At 48.7% G+C, this 14,976-nt stretch overlaps 1 protein-coding gene across 1 annotated transcript in view; it reads right to left on the reverse strand.

The window, feature by feature from the left end:
- Gli2 (GLI family zinc finger 2) overlaps positions 1–14,976 on the reverse strand; it is a 223,534-nt gene that overhangs the window by 32,460 nt on the left and 176,098 nt on the right. Inside the window, exons 4-5 of the mRNA XM_021165818.1 lie at positions 2,362–2,564; positions 957–1,142 (exon numbers count right to left, since the gene is read on the reverse strand). Of these exons, the coding sequence (XP_021021477.1) occupies positions 957–1,142; positions 2,362–2,564 (389 nt within the window). The remainder of the gene's footprint in view (positions 1–956; positions 1,143–2,361; positions 2,565–14,976) is intronic.

Consider the following 14,976-nt stretch of genomic DNA (forward strand, 5'->3'; position numbering starts at 1 on the left):
AACAAGCCTGCCTAAGCTGCTTTCATCAGGATTTGTTTCCTGGGGGGAGTGAGAGGTTAGATACTTGGTCATAGCCAGAGCACACTAAGTAATGGCCTCCTCCTTCCGTGCACACCACACCTGTGCTGGGAATGTGTCATACATCTCTACCCAGGCAGTTCCCTTAACTGGATTCATCTACAGCTCACCAATGGGGTCCTACTGCTGCTCGTCGCTCCGACTTGGTTCTAAGACCAGCATGAACAAGATACTTTCAAATGGAACATCAGAGCTCTTTACTTCTCTGCACATCCTCCCCAAAATGGTTCCACAGCCTCATCTCACTCCAGCAATGTGCAAAGCCTTAGTCAAGTCCCAACTCGTTGGCACAGCCTGGCCTGGAACACTGACCCCAGTTAGCACTCCTGTCTTTCACCTGATGTCTGCTGATCACACTGGTCTCTCAAGCTCAGATCACACTGGGCTCCCAGCAGGAACACAGGCCCTTTGCTGGGACTGCTCTTCTCCAAGCCAGCTGGTGGGTTGGCCCTTCAGTTCTGTGCTGGAATAGCATCCACCACACCTTAGTGAGGGATACCTTGACTCTCTATGCCTTAAAACTGCATCCCACTACCCTAATATGCGTCTCCATTCCTATTTTGCTTACCTCATTCCCTCTTAGCTTACCAACCCCCAGTGGTGGGTGGTGTCTGTACTTCCTACTAGATTCTTCCCAAAAGTTAAGTGAGTGCATCCCATTCTTTGTGATGACCACAGGGTTCTTGGCCACCCATCCTATTACTTGGGCTCAGTCCCCATGTCTGGTAGTATAGACAGTGCTGGGACGCAGTGCAGACTTCTCTTTGTGTCTCTCACCTCCAAAGGGAGGGCAGACCTGTTTTCTATGACTGTCAGTCAGTCACCCTCATCCGCATCATCCCTGACCCCCACCCCATGTTACACCCTCTGGTACTCACCATCCACAGGGTTGAGGTAGTCGTGGAGATGGGGTGCGCTAGCAGCACCCCCGCTCTGCATTAGAAGGTCCCCATAGGGGGTGGGGTGGCTTGCCATGAGGGTCATCTGGTGGTAATAGTCTGAAGGGTTGGTGCCTGGGGCAGCGAGGCTAAAGAGTCCCCTCTCTTTCAGATGTTCGTGGGCCACTGTCACAGAAGGCAAGAGAAAGGAGCCATCAGAATCTACTGTCCAAGGGGTGGCTCAGCAGTTAAGAGCACATACTGCTACTGTAGAGAGCCCGTGTTCACTTCCCAGCTCCCATGCTGGGTGGCTCCCTACCACCCCTAACTCCAGCTCCAGTGGGTCCAATACTTGTTTCTGGCTTCTAGGGGAACCTATGTAAACATGCATGCACACCCACATAAAATGAAAATATATAAATAAAATCTTTTTAAAAAATTACTGTTTAAAGAAGGAAAAATAATTCACCTTTGGTCTGGGGTCTCAACGCTTGACCTCCTAGCCCATCCATCACCTTCTGTGCTCACGTGGAGACCAGAGATCAACACTGGGTGCCTTCTTCAGTTGCTCCCCACTGTCTTTGAGACAGGGCCTCTCCTTGAAAAGGGACCTCACTGATTCCACCAGACTGGCTCACAAGTGAACCTCGGTCCCTGCCTCCCCAGTGCTGGGATTTCAACTGCTTGCCACTGGGCCCTGTTTATTGATTACTTTCTTTTTAAAAATCCTGGGTTCTGGAGGACTGATTTTATACCTACCAACTGACCTGTCTCTTCAGCCCCAAGGAAAAATTTAGATCTGAGAAAGTAACTATGTTATGTGATTCTACTCACCTCTGGTTCAAATCAACCTGTTCCAGTGGGCTGGTCCACTTTCTCAAGCAGCTGAGCCTACTCAAAGTTATTGGTCTATCCCTGGGGGATGGGGCGCCAGCTGCCTGTAACTCCACCTCCAGGGGATTCCTGGGACTTGAGAGGCCATCTGTGCTGACCATCACAGGGACAGAAAACAGACTCAGGCAGCAGCCAGCTCTGCTCTGCCTCCCTTTTGATGCTGACTTCAAGGAGATATTCCCACACAATCTCTTACTTAACACTGGCTTCCGCAGCCTTTGGCGTGTTGCAAGCAGTAGTCTGTCCCTATGATGTGGCTGCTATGGTCTGGATATGAAACATCTCTCAGTGGCTCATGTGTTAAAAGCTTGGGTCCCCATTGCAATGTACAGAGGTGGTGCTCTGGGGAACTGACTGAATCATGAGGGCTTTGACCTAACCAACAGCTATATCTATTGATGAAAATTTAATTTGATGTGTAATTGGAAGATGATCAAAGTGGCTGTGTGGACTGAGTCACCCCTAGCACCACCCCCAATGTCCCTGCTGCCTCTGCTCCAGCACTACTTACCATCAGCAGGGCTGAGGCCCCTGGCGGCAGAGATCATTGAGAGTGTGGGGCTGCTGTGCACAGACCGGAGGTAGTGCTCCATATGGGGGTTCACGTAGGGGTGGTGGGCGCTGAAGGGTGATTCTCCAGGGCCAGCAGGGTGTGGAGAAAGTCGTATCAAGGAGATATCTGAGATGACAGGGCTGCCACTTAGGGTGGGAGGCCTGTGGAGGCAAAAGGTGATATTCTCAGAAAGAAGACCCACGGGGCACAAATACCTCACTAAGAACCCCAAACCACAGGAGTAGCCATTGACGTGTGCAGACACCCACAGACTTCATTCAGAAGCTTGCCATTTTAATTTTCTATGCCAAACTCCTTGTCAGCTCTAGCTTAGAGTCAGACCTTGAAAGAATCAGTCAGTGGACCCAGACTGGAAGCTCCAAAGGGGTTTGAGAGATGGCTTAGTGGGTAAAGTGTCTGCCTTGGAAGCCCGAGGATCTGAGTTCCATCCCCAGAGGTGACTGTAAAAACAGGGAGAGGTAGCTATGGACGTGTAATTCCAGCCACATTGAGATGGAGAAAGAGACAGGCAGAGCACACTGGCTAGCTAGTCTAGCTGCTTGGCAAAGGTCAAGGACAATAGAGACCACAAAAACTGGATGGCACCTGAGGAGTGACACTTAGAAGTTGTGCTCTGACCTCCATTATTTGTTCACACCCACAGAAAGAAGGCTATGTAGTGACCCTGTATCACAAGAATCCTTGTATTGAAACTCTGGATACCTCCTTCAGGTTTGCTGGGCCTGAGCTCAGCTGACCACATGTTTGGGTTGCAGCCCTGCTCCCGTGTGCCTATACAGGTCAATGCATGGGCACATGCATGAATACTAGAACATGGACAGTACATAGGACCTTGGCCACACTAAATCCAGGAATAAGGTCCTAAGAGCTCATTGCTATCAGACTGAGCAAAAAGCTGTAGAAAAGGACAGATGTTCAGCTTCAGTCAGAACACTAGGATTCGGAAGCAGCTGAAGGAAAAGTTCACGATTCAAGGTAAATCTTTCTGTGTGAGGTGTAGCGTGTGTACACATACACATACGTGTGTGTACACATACACATACGTTGGAGGTCGAAGGTCAATCTGAGCTGTTGGTTCTCAGATGCAATCCATCTCCCTTGTTGGCTTTTTGAATTCTATTTTAAATATCATGTCTGTCACCAGCGTGGAACCCAAAGAGGCTAGGCTAGCTAGCTAGTGAGCTGTGATCCACCTGTCTTTGTCTCCATAGGTTTGGGATTTTAAGTACATACCATGACACCATGCTCAGATCTTTTATGTGGGTTCTGAGGGTGAGTCTTACTGCCTTGGAAAGCAAAAACTTTACCAACTGAGTTACATGCAACTGCCCAAGAATGGTGTTCAAGCTGGTGAGCTGAACTAAAATACAGAATATTGTTCTAGCTCTCTATGTGGTGATGCTTTCCATTCACAGTCCCCTGACTTGAATACCCTCAGCAGTCACGTGGGCACTTGGCTTGGTTTTCATTGCTTGGGATGACTGCAATCATCTATATGCATTGGAGGCTATGACTCTACTCAACATTTAATGAGTCTTTTAGAACCCTTGGCCACCTGACCTAGGGCCTCCAGGTTTTGGAGACACCTACTCCAAAATCCATTCTCACCAACTGTGATTCATTTTAATTGTCAATTTGGTATAACTTAGAATCAGCTGGGAAGAGAGTCTTAATGAGGTATTGTCTACAGTAGGCTGACCTATGGGCAAGTCTTTGGGGGGGACTGATTGTCTTAAGTTAATTGGTGTAGAAAAAAAAGGTCTACTCCGGGTGGCACCATTGCCTAGGCAGTCCTAAACTGTGAGAGTGGTCAAATTGAGCTAAGCAAGAGAAGAAAAAAAGCCATTCAAGTAAGCATATGTGCATTTATTTCTCTATGCTTTTGAGTCTGGGAGTGATGGTATGATGGGACTATTTCAAGTTTGTGTCATGACTTCTTCACAACAATGGACAGTAACCTGGAATCTATGAGTTAAAATCAACTCCTTCTCCCTTATTGCTTTTTGTTGAAGTATCATCACAGCAATAGGAAATGAAACTAGGACAATGACCCGCATCCAAAGTATGCATGAGCCACAGTATAAGTTAGAAGTAGAGTGTGAAGCCTGGAAAGGCACCACAGCAGCGCCCCAGATTGGTGAAGCTGTGTGGGGTTCCATTCTGATTGGCTACTACAGTGGACAGTGTGGCTACTGAGAAAACCAGATGTGATGATTCAGTGTGTCCAACTGTGCATGAAAACTAGCCTGCTTCACAACATAGCACAAGGTATGACAGGCAGGTGATGGCCAGATGCACTCACATCTGAGCTTTACAAATATCAATCCATTGATCCAGAAGGAAGCTTTCAACTATATCACTCTTCAGCATCTGTGATGTAGGAGCCTTGGTCTTGCAAGCCCAATGAGCTTATCTAGCCTCGAGCAGCCCTTGTGGTTTTTCCACAGCCCGAGATGCCTTCCTTCCTGCATTTTCTATCTCATGCAAATCTCTTCTTGTATCTGAAACCTGGACACTGAGGGACCCCTGGGGTAACTCCCTTCCTGAAGCTCCTTCACAAATGTATTTTGCACCCCTACCAAAGAATACCAGTAGGGTCTTAGGTTGGTATCTTAGAGACCCGGTTCTGCCCAGTAGCATTGCATATCCAGGCACCTTTTGAACATGCATATCTGCCCAGGAATAGAGTTCTGAAGGCGTAACAGAGGCATTTCCCCAGTGGACTACAAGCTCATGGGCAGAGGAGAGCCTATGGCAGAAGTCACAAGTCACTTTGAACTGCTGTCATGCTCAAGCCAGCTACGGAGGGGATCCACCTATGCAGAACTTCACTATTTTGAGGCTTGATTGTGGCCTTGCTGTGAAGAGGTTGCTGTGTGTCCCAAGGGAGGAGAAGCAGGGCTGGCTGATGGACGTCAGGCTAAGTGGCTCTCGCTGTGACTATGACAGGATGGACATTTGTGTTCCTGTTGCACACAGGCACTTTTGGGAAGAGGAGACTCAGGCAGAACCTGAGGGATAAGCCTGAGAGGTTAATGGAGTGTTGGAAGCTGAGTGCCCTGCAGGGGAAGGTCGGTGTGCTATGGGCAGCAGGCTGGGGTTTGAAGACTCTTAGTTTTCATTGTTAATTTGACACAAGCTAGCATCATTCAGGAGAAAAATCTCAGTGAGGGGCCATCTAGTCCAGGCTGGTCTGTGGGCATACCTTGGTTGTTAGTTGATGTGAAAAGACCTAACCCACTGTGAGCAGAACCATTCTTCAAGTGGGGATTTCTGGCTGTATTTTGACATAATATAGAGAACAGGCTAGATGCAAGAAAGCATGCATGTATGAATTTATTCTCTCTGTGCTCTTGACTGTAGCTGTGATGTAACCAGCTGCTTTTGGTTCCTGTACCCTTCTCCAAGGTGCCTTTTGTCAGTGTATTTTATCACAGCGACAGAAATGACAAGAATACAGAAAGTGGTGGCTGTAAGTGGCCCCAAACCCAGGAGTGGGGCCTCATTGGCATTAAGCTGGCAGTGTGGTCTAGCTTAGCTAGGACCCCAAGACAGTCAGTGATGACATGAGATGTCTACCACCAGGCTGAGACTACCCAGCAGTCCCAGGTAGGCTGTTTGATGTGACCCAGATCCCTCTGGACTCTGGGGCAGGAGTCAGGAGTAAATATTGTTGAGGTATTTTGACATGCACTCAAAAATAGGGCCACTCTGTAAGGGAAGTAAAGTGCTCAGGGTGGTGTCTGTGTCCCACACAGAGGAAGAGGCTGTCTTCAGAGAGTAGGTGATGCCCTGTAGGGGAAGAGGCATGCTGCTTCCCTTCCCCAGAGACTGCCTCCATCACCAAGGGATTTCTGCCCAGGCACTGCCTTCCTTCTTCTCAGCCCCAAGCTCTGTGGAACACACAGAAGCTCCCTGCAGGGCCCTGGACACCTTGTTATGGTGGTCATCAAGGAAGATGCATTGCTACCAACTCCTGTACAGCAAGTAGCCCTAAGGAGGACATGGGTCCAGAGAGGGGGTGGGGGTCATGCTTTCTTGCCTCATGCCCACAGCTGGGAGGTAACTGGGAGTGTGCCAGAGCAGAGCTTGCACACTGGATGGTGTTCCAGTCTCTGGGGCTGCTCAACTCTATTAGAGAACAGTCCTTGAGGACTTTCAGTCCGCTGGTGGCCATGGGTAAGACACCCAGAGAAGCTATGACAGCTTCCCCAAACAAGTTTACCAGGGTACAGTGGGGTGATTGGCCATTCCCTGATAAAAGATTTGATCAAAAGCCTGGGGAACAAGTCTTTACTCTTCCCTCATGCCAGATAGTTGGCAGATTGGGCCTGCAACAGTAGGATCTGGGCCCTGGAGCCATGGGGGCAATGAGTAGCCCTGAAGGTTTTTCTGGGAATGCTGAAATTAGGACTCAATTTGGGAGGGTACTAGATTGTGGGTGCATGGCTGGATCTGGCCCTGGGAGTCAAATCAAGACACATGCTATCCACTTCTGAACTCTTAGAGGGTCAAGTTCAGAAGAGCTCCAGGTTGGACCAGGGGAAGAAGACAAGAAGGGCCAGCTATGTCAGCTACTTGATCATAGCCTGGGAGTATGAGAGTATGCTTATGCACACCTGTGCTGTGAGAGGTTGGGGGACTTGAAAAAAAAAAAGCCAAGGATGAAATGGGACAAAGAGTAGGAAGTGGAGAAGTGGGCTGAAGACAGGATATCTTGGTGGGTAGCGCTGACTGTGCAGGCATGAGGAGGAGTTTAGGTCGACAGCATCCATGAAAAATGCTAGGCATAACAGTGTGCACCTAAAGTTCTAGCAGTGGAGAGGCAGAGAGAAGAGGTCTCTGGGGCCCATGGGCTAGCTGAATGGGGGACTCCAGGTTCAAAAAGTAAGGAAGAGTGATCCTCCGGCCTCCACATGTCTATGTGCACACATGCATAGACATTTGCACACACTCAAACATGTACCCATGCATACCTTCCCTCAAATATGTATAAGAATGTCACGAGCCTTACCCAAGAGCCAGAATGAAAAAAAGCCAGCCTCTGCTCTCAGGAGGACATTGGACATGCTGATATTTCCAGTTCACTAAGGTACAAGCTTCCCCTCGACAAATCCTCACTGGTGCCCTCCCCAGAAATTCTGCCTGGCAGTCCCTCTGGGGCATCACTCAGTTGGTCTCCATCTCACCCTGGGGTGGTGGTGTCTGAGAGGCCACTGTACATGTTGTAGGTGGAGTTTGAACTTTGGAGGTAGACAGATGGAATAGACTAAGACTAAGTCTCAGTGCTGCGACTCGTGTGTGACCTGGTAGAGCCACGCATCCTTCACCTGCTGGCTGGTGAGAGAGTAGATGGATGAGCAGGTGTAGACAGAAGAAGGATGTACGAGAAGTGTGTGGAGTAACTGTACTGGGTCCTTAGTAGGTGCTCAGCCAGCGCTCCCCCTTCTCATATAACAACAGAACAGAAGAGCTCAGCAGGGAAGCATACCCCGCTCACCCTCCTGACACCCCAACTCATGCCCCCTTCTCACATGTCAGCACAGGAGTTCTGGCAGGAGACAAAAGGAGAGGGTGAGGTGATGAGAATCCCACGTGCACCCTAGCACCAAGACCGGGCCTGAGCTAGCATGCCCAGAGCCTTGGTAATGGGTCCCTGGTGAGCTAGAATGACGGGAGCCATGTCTTCCTGGAGGGGAGCTATGAGGGTGATGCCGGCTGGGAGTATGAGCAAGGCTCTCACAGATGGGGACATGAAGGGAGGGCGTGGGCTTTGTAGCATGGAACAGCCCTGGGGCAGGAATGGACGTGTTCCTTCCTAATGGAGTGAGAGGAGGGAAAGAAAGCAGGGGGAGGGAGGGTTGAGGCCCCTGAGCCCCACCCAGCGATGCCTGTCTGGGAAAGTGAACAGCATGCTGACTCACCCAGACTCAGCCTGAGCACCAGGGTGGGCCCTGATCTCCAACCAGGGAAGGGAGAGAGTAGAAAGACCAGACCTGAGCAGCTGAGACAGGACCATGAGGCCAGAGTCAGGCAGCAGCCTGTGTCCCATCTCACAGACAGAACTACTGAGACCCAAAGAGACACTGGCATGGCAATAAGTTGTAACACTATGAGTTGATGGTCCCTAGCCTGGTTTAGGGGCCTCTGAAGATGGGAAAGGTTAGACCCGACATTTTTGACTGTCAGCCTACACATCTCCTGGGCTGGATTCTGGGGTGACCTGTGGCTACAACTCTGACCCCAGCTCCTGCTTTCCCATCTGTATCCTCTCAGCTACCTCTATTCCTCTCCTAAGACTGTCATTAGAAGCCCCTTGCCAAAGAAGTGTCCCTCCTCCTCCAGTCCCAGGTCAAGGTCAGATCTCTCGAGAGGCACTGCTGTGGAAGACAGAGCCTTCCTCAGTTTGAGTTTAGCAGATGACTGGGCTCCCTTGGGAGGAACTACAAGTAGTGACATGCTCCTATCTCCCCAGTGGGTGGACAGGCCCAGGAGCAGGTACCAACTAAGTCTGCTTGCCAAGTTCTAAGCCTATGCCCACTAAGAGGTTTGAGCATTCTAGTATGTCAAATGAATGGAAGATGGATGGATGGATGGATGGATGGATGGATGGATGGATGGATGGATGGATGGATGATGAACACCCAGTGAGAATAGCAGGCATAATAGCAAAAGACCTGGGTTCCACTTCAGCTCAGTTCAGTTTACTCTGAGCTATGTGGTTGGAAGAAAACTGTGTGCCCCTCTTTGTGCCTGTCTCTTCATGAGCAAAAAGCAACCACAGCAGTGATTCTGTGGATCAGGTGTGAAGAAAAATGATTGCAGAATACATGAAGGAAGCTGGTGACATTGCCTAAATTCCTGAAACCTATGGTCAACTGAATCTAGACAACAAAGGACATGGCAGACATAACCAAGGTGACATTTGCAATGACCCGAGTAGCCAGGTCTAAGTGTCATCACAGGGTTCTCAAAAGTCCTAAAGGAACACAGGGCTCAAACAGAGAGGGCCATGTGACCTCGAGGCAGAGATCACACTGAGGCAGCCCTAAGCTGAGGAATGCTAGTCACCAGCAGAGGCTAGCAGAGGGAGAGAGAAGCATCTCTGTGAGCCACTAGGGCACAGTCTTGTCTTGCCATAGGCCTGGTGAGGCTGCCCTGTGACTTCCTATCTCCAGAATCAGGAAAGAATACATTTCCACTGGTTTAAGCCCCCACTTTCTGGTTGGTAAAGATCCTGTCTAGGGGTGGGGTCAGCCCTTGAGGGGCAGGAGGTGCCACCCTCCACGTTCCATCCTGTGCTCTTCAGGGCTCCAGATCGTGATTTTCTGCCGCCACCGGGATTACACGGTCATTGATTCCCCATAGCAGAAACCACTTGGCATGACACACAAAGCCCTTAGGCTCTGAGGAAGGCTGGACCGCATACTTCATCCCAAGATGCCTGCCACCCACCAGGATCACAATGCAATGACAGAACTGGGGAACCCGTGCCCTCGTGCCATGGCTAAGCTGCCGGGAGTCAGTGGTTACTAGCTCCATGGAGTTTTCTGTTCTCCTTCTGCCCCAGGCTGGGCCCACTGACCTGCCAGGGAGGGAACTGTATTCACAGACCTTGAAGCTTGGGCTCTCTCTTTTCCCCTCTGCTGAAGTGGGCAGGCCTGTGTCTGTTCTTGTAGAGTAGGCAGGCTATCCCAGCACCCAGAAAGTTCCCTGCAGGCTCACCAGAACTCCTGATGGCCCTTTGTTGCTTGGGGTTTTGTTGGGTTTCTTTGCTTTGTTCTGTCTAGGAAATTCGATATTGGCAAGCTTGTTCATTATGTTCTCTATACATCTACTTGGAAAATTCCAAAAATCATATTAAAAAAAAACCATGTACTCGGGGCAATTGTACTTTCAGAAAGTCAGCAGGTTTGTTATTTGTTTTGGGTGATACTGGGCCCATCTCTTCATGGGCCCTTAGCAATTCCTCTACTCTGGAATATATTCCTGGCCCAGAAAAGAATGAAAACTTTTATCTAGGGATCCATCCCATAATCAGCTTCCAAACGCTGACACCATTGCATACACTAGCAAGATTTTGCTGAAAGGACCCAAATATAGCTCTCTCTTGTGAAACTATGCCGGGGCCAAACAAACACAGAAGTGGATGCTCACTGTCAGCTATTGGATGGATCACAGGGCTCCCAATGGAGAAGCTAGAGAAAGTACCCAAGGAGCTAAAGGGATCTGCAACCCTATAGTTGGAACAACATNATGAACTAACCAGTACCCCNGAGCTCTTGTCTCTAGCTGCATATGTATCGAAAGATGGCCTAGTCGGCCATCACTGGAAAGAAGCCCATTGGACATGCAAACTTTATTGCCCCAATACAGGGGAATGCCAGGGCCAAAAGAATGGGAATGGGTGGGTAGGGAAGTGGGGGGGTGGTATGGGGGACTTTTGGGATAGCATTGGAAATGTAATTGAGGAAAATACGTAATAAAAAAAAAGAAAACAAGAAGCAAGCTGGTATAGCTATTCTAATAACTAACAAAATATACTTCAAATTAAAATAAAAAAAAACAAAAAAAACCCCAAAAAGAATGAAAACTTTTTTTTAAAAATGTGTATACTTCTAAGGATAGTGGTGGTGCATTCCTTTAATTTCAGCACTCAAGAGGCAGAGGTAGAGACAGGAAGATCCCTATGAGTCTGAGGCCAGCCTAGTTAACAAAGAGAGTTCTAGGCCAGCCAGAGCTATAATTTGAGATCCTGTCTCAAAACCAAAAGTTTGTGTGTGTGGGGGTGTTTGTGCGCACACACTAGAGGATGACCTCAGTTATTATTCTTCATGCATCATCCAGCTTGATGTTTTGAGACAGTGTCTCTCTCTGGTCTGGAATTCACAGACTGGGCAGCAGGTTCGTCAGGGAGCTGGATCCACTAGTGTTTACCTCTCCAGTCCTGGGATTACCAGGGTGTGCTACCACACCCAGCATTTCCTCCTCTCCTTTTCAGTGTGTGTTCTGGGAATCATACTTCCTAACTGATCCATCTCCCCAGTCAGTACTGTCCTGCTGTGGCTCAGCTGCTCAACCCTATGGGTGGGATCTTCCGTTGGCAAAGTTATGGAGCAAAAATCTCAGCATACTGGATGACAAGAATATGAAATCCCTGTGACTTGGAAATTCCAACCCCCTGGGGTTAATTACAGAACCCACCACACACAAGGAGCCCAGAGGACAGGACATGGGAGTCCCCCGTGATGAAGGGCACAAGTGCACCCCAGATGCCTGGAGATTCAGATTGCTGTAGCGCAGCAGGAAAGAATGAGCTAATAACATCAAACAGATGAAGGAAGGAATAAAGGCAGAGAAGATAAAACACTGACTATAAAGCATGAGATCCAAGTTCCCCAAGAAAATACCTGCAATTGCATTATTTATAGAAAGAGCCACAAAGCAAAACTAAGCAATACATCATTAGGGAAATGGGTAGCCATAATATATAAAATGCTCATCCAGGCCAATAACACTATTAAGGATATGTGCCAAAGAGAAATTGTCATGGAAATTGGGGATGAAGAACTCATAATTGTAGATAACAGAGAAGTGAGAGACCTAGGGCAGGAAGATGGGAACATGGGGCTCCCAAAGTCCTGGCTCATCCCCAGTGCCATTTTGGAACTCCAGAGGTAGAGGCATGAACATCAGGAGTTCAAGGTCACTCTTGACTACACTGGAAGAAGTACATAGGACTAGAAAAAAAAAAACCACATCAATAATAATATATAAAATAAGCCAGTGGTAGGAAAAAACTAGAAACACTTAGTTGCCTGGACTTCATACAACACACAGAACAAGAAAAGCTCACAGTAGGTAAATGTGTGTGAGTTAGGTGCTACATAAATGACCTACAAAGGGTCATGTGGCTCCTGGCCAGTGCTTTGAGGGCTTATCTCTAAGGACTAGTTGTGGTGGTTGGTTTTAATTGTCAACTTGACACAATCTAGAATCACCTGAGAAAATTTTCAGTGAAGGATTATCAAGATTGAGCCACTCAGTGGTCATGTCTTTGGGGAACCTGTCTTGATTGCAGTATCTGATTGTCAACACCCACCTACTGTGGGTGGCATCATTCCCTAGGCAAGGGATCCTGACCTGTCTGGATGCATTTGTTGGTCTCTTCTTCTGACTGTAGATGTAACGTGACCAGTGGCTTCAAGTTCCTAACTCCTTGACTTTCCCTGAACCCCAATGATGAATTATAACCTGGAGCCCGATAAATCCTTTGTCCCCCAAGTTGCTTCCATCATACTATTTTATCTTAGTAACAGCCATGAGAACCTTACCCATTCTCATTCTCTAGGATGCCTTTCCTTTCTCAAAAACTCTATTTGTATGTCTAGCCCCCAGTCTAACCTGGAATACAAGAACTTAGATGCCTCAGTGGATTCCCTGGGACTCAGACCCTCTCTCGTAACACCCAGGCTGGGCACAGCATGAGAGTGCCTCGGTCATGCTGGCTGATCTGTCTCCGTGAGGCTTCACTGAACCACTTGTTTTTGATATTTAGCAGACCCAGATTTTAGAGAAAGGATGGCTGCAGGGATCCAGGCCTCTGGTGAGGTTGGCTGAATGGCTGAGGTCCCTGGAATGGAGAATTGGAGCCTGTAGTGAAGAAATTATGGAAGCTACTAGAAAGCATTTCAGGCGTGTCCCTCTGTCACCCTGGTGTTCCATCAGAGCTGTGGATAACATCTGCTGCTCAGTATCCCTACTGGCCAGCCCTAGGCCTATCTGGTGGATTCATTTTGACAGATGCACTTGTATCTACATTGGGCCCTGCAGTTCCCCAGGCCTGCTACAGAGCCTGTGTTCACCAGACCCAGCTGAGCTCTGGGTTTTTGCCCTCATCCCTCAACAGATTCTTGAAGAGTAATCAGTATTTAGATTTGGAGATATCTCACTAAGTAAACACTGATGTTTGCGTAGGGAAATGAGGTCATAAAACGGAGGCCACAGAGGCCATACAGAGTGGTTCTAAAAGCCCCAGCTGCAGCAGTTAACAGAGGTTTGGTCACGCCCACACACTCCTTCTTTATCTCAGTTCCCTGAGAGCCAGAAGGGGAGGAAGGCACTGCTATTTCACACGCCTAGTTCCAGATGTGTTCAAGAACATAGGAAGGGCCTGGGGACACAGCTCAGTTGGTAGAGGGCTTGCTTAGCATGCACGAAGACCCGGCTCCATCCTTAGCATGGAATAAATAAAGCAGATGTGGTAGTTCATGCCTACAATTCTAGCACTGTGGAAGTGGAGGTAGGAGGACCAGGCATCCAAAACCATCCTTGGCTACATGATGAATTAGATGCTGGCCTGGGCTACATGAGATCTTGCTTCAGAAAAAAACAAAGGTTCAACGATAAGAGCTAGCAGAGTGCTTGTTGTTCAGGCGAACAGGTGCTGGGATACAGGCTTAAGATAGCCTCGGACTTGCTCCAGGTAAGAAGTAAGGCCAGGAACACAGCTGGGCCAGGGGAAAGGCCAGGAGCGCCTTGTCAAAATGAGACCCTCTCTGGGGGACCTGGACACTGGTTACCGCTGGGGATGTGAAGTCTTGGTCTATAGTATAACCCACCCTTGGCTGAGCACAACTGAATGGAATCTTCTAGAAAGTCAATGCCTTGAAGCCCTGGATAGGAATAGGCAGATAGATACTGGTCTCAGAGGTAGAGGGGTATGAAGAAGAGGAGGATGCCTTCAGGAAAGAAGAGTCTGTAGGGATGGCAGACAAACATGGCGGACTTGACAGCTTAGCCTTGCCAAGATCTGTGTGGAATGTCCTGCTGGCCCATCAAAGCTAGACAGGTTAATCCTGGGCTCAAATAAACTCTCAAAGGTAGTACTGGCTAGTGCGTGCCTGGGGAAGGTTCTCTCCTCAGCAGCACTGTATCTAGACAGTCTCTGTGGGCTGGCTTACAGAGAAGAGGCAGGCCCTTCTGCTGATAAACACTGGCCCCCTTTTCATGTGTGAGGTTCCACATCTCCTTCCTTCCAGCCTGTTAGCCCACAATCCTTTAAGCCTGTCACCCTACAATCTGCTCCTCCCTCCCTCCTTCTTTTCTATCTTTCTTTTCTCTGTGTGTGGGATGTGTGCTCAGGATGCTGTGGGAGTGTCATGCTTCTGCACACACGGTGTCACTGAGCTTTGCAAATATGTGAGATAAATCAACTCAGAAAGAAGGACGGCTGGGGCTGGGAAGACAGCCCAACTGTGAAGTGTTTACCAGTCAAGAATGAAGACCTGAGTTTGACTCTCTGAACTAATTTAATAAGATAAAAACAGGGTGAGGTGGTGTACCCTTGTAATCCCAGTATTTGGAAGAAATAGGATTCCCAGGGCAGCTCAGCCACCAGTGAGTTCTAAGCATGTAAGAGATCCTGTTTCAAAAACCAAGGTGGAGGGTGATAGAGGAATTGACCTCAGGCCTCCATGTGCACATGCATATACATACAATGCACACGCGCTCGCTCACACACACACACACACACACACACACACACACACA

The sequence above is a fragment of the Mus caroli genome, chromosome 1 (assembly GCF_900094665.2).
Source record: "Mus caroli chromosome 1, CAROLI_EIJ_v1.1, whole genome shotgun sequence".
Lineage (NCBI taxonomy): Eukaryota > Metazoa > Chordata > Mammalia > Rodentia > Muridae > Mus > Mus caroli.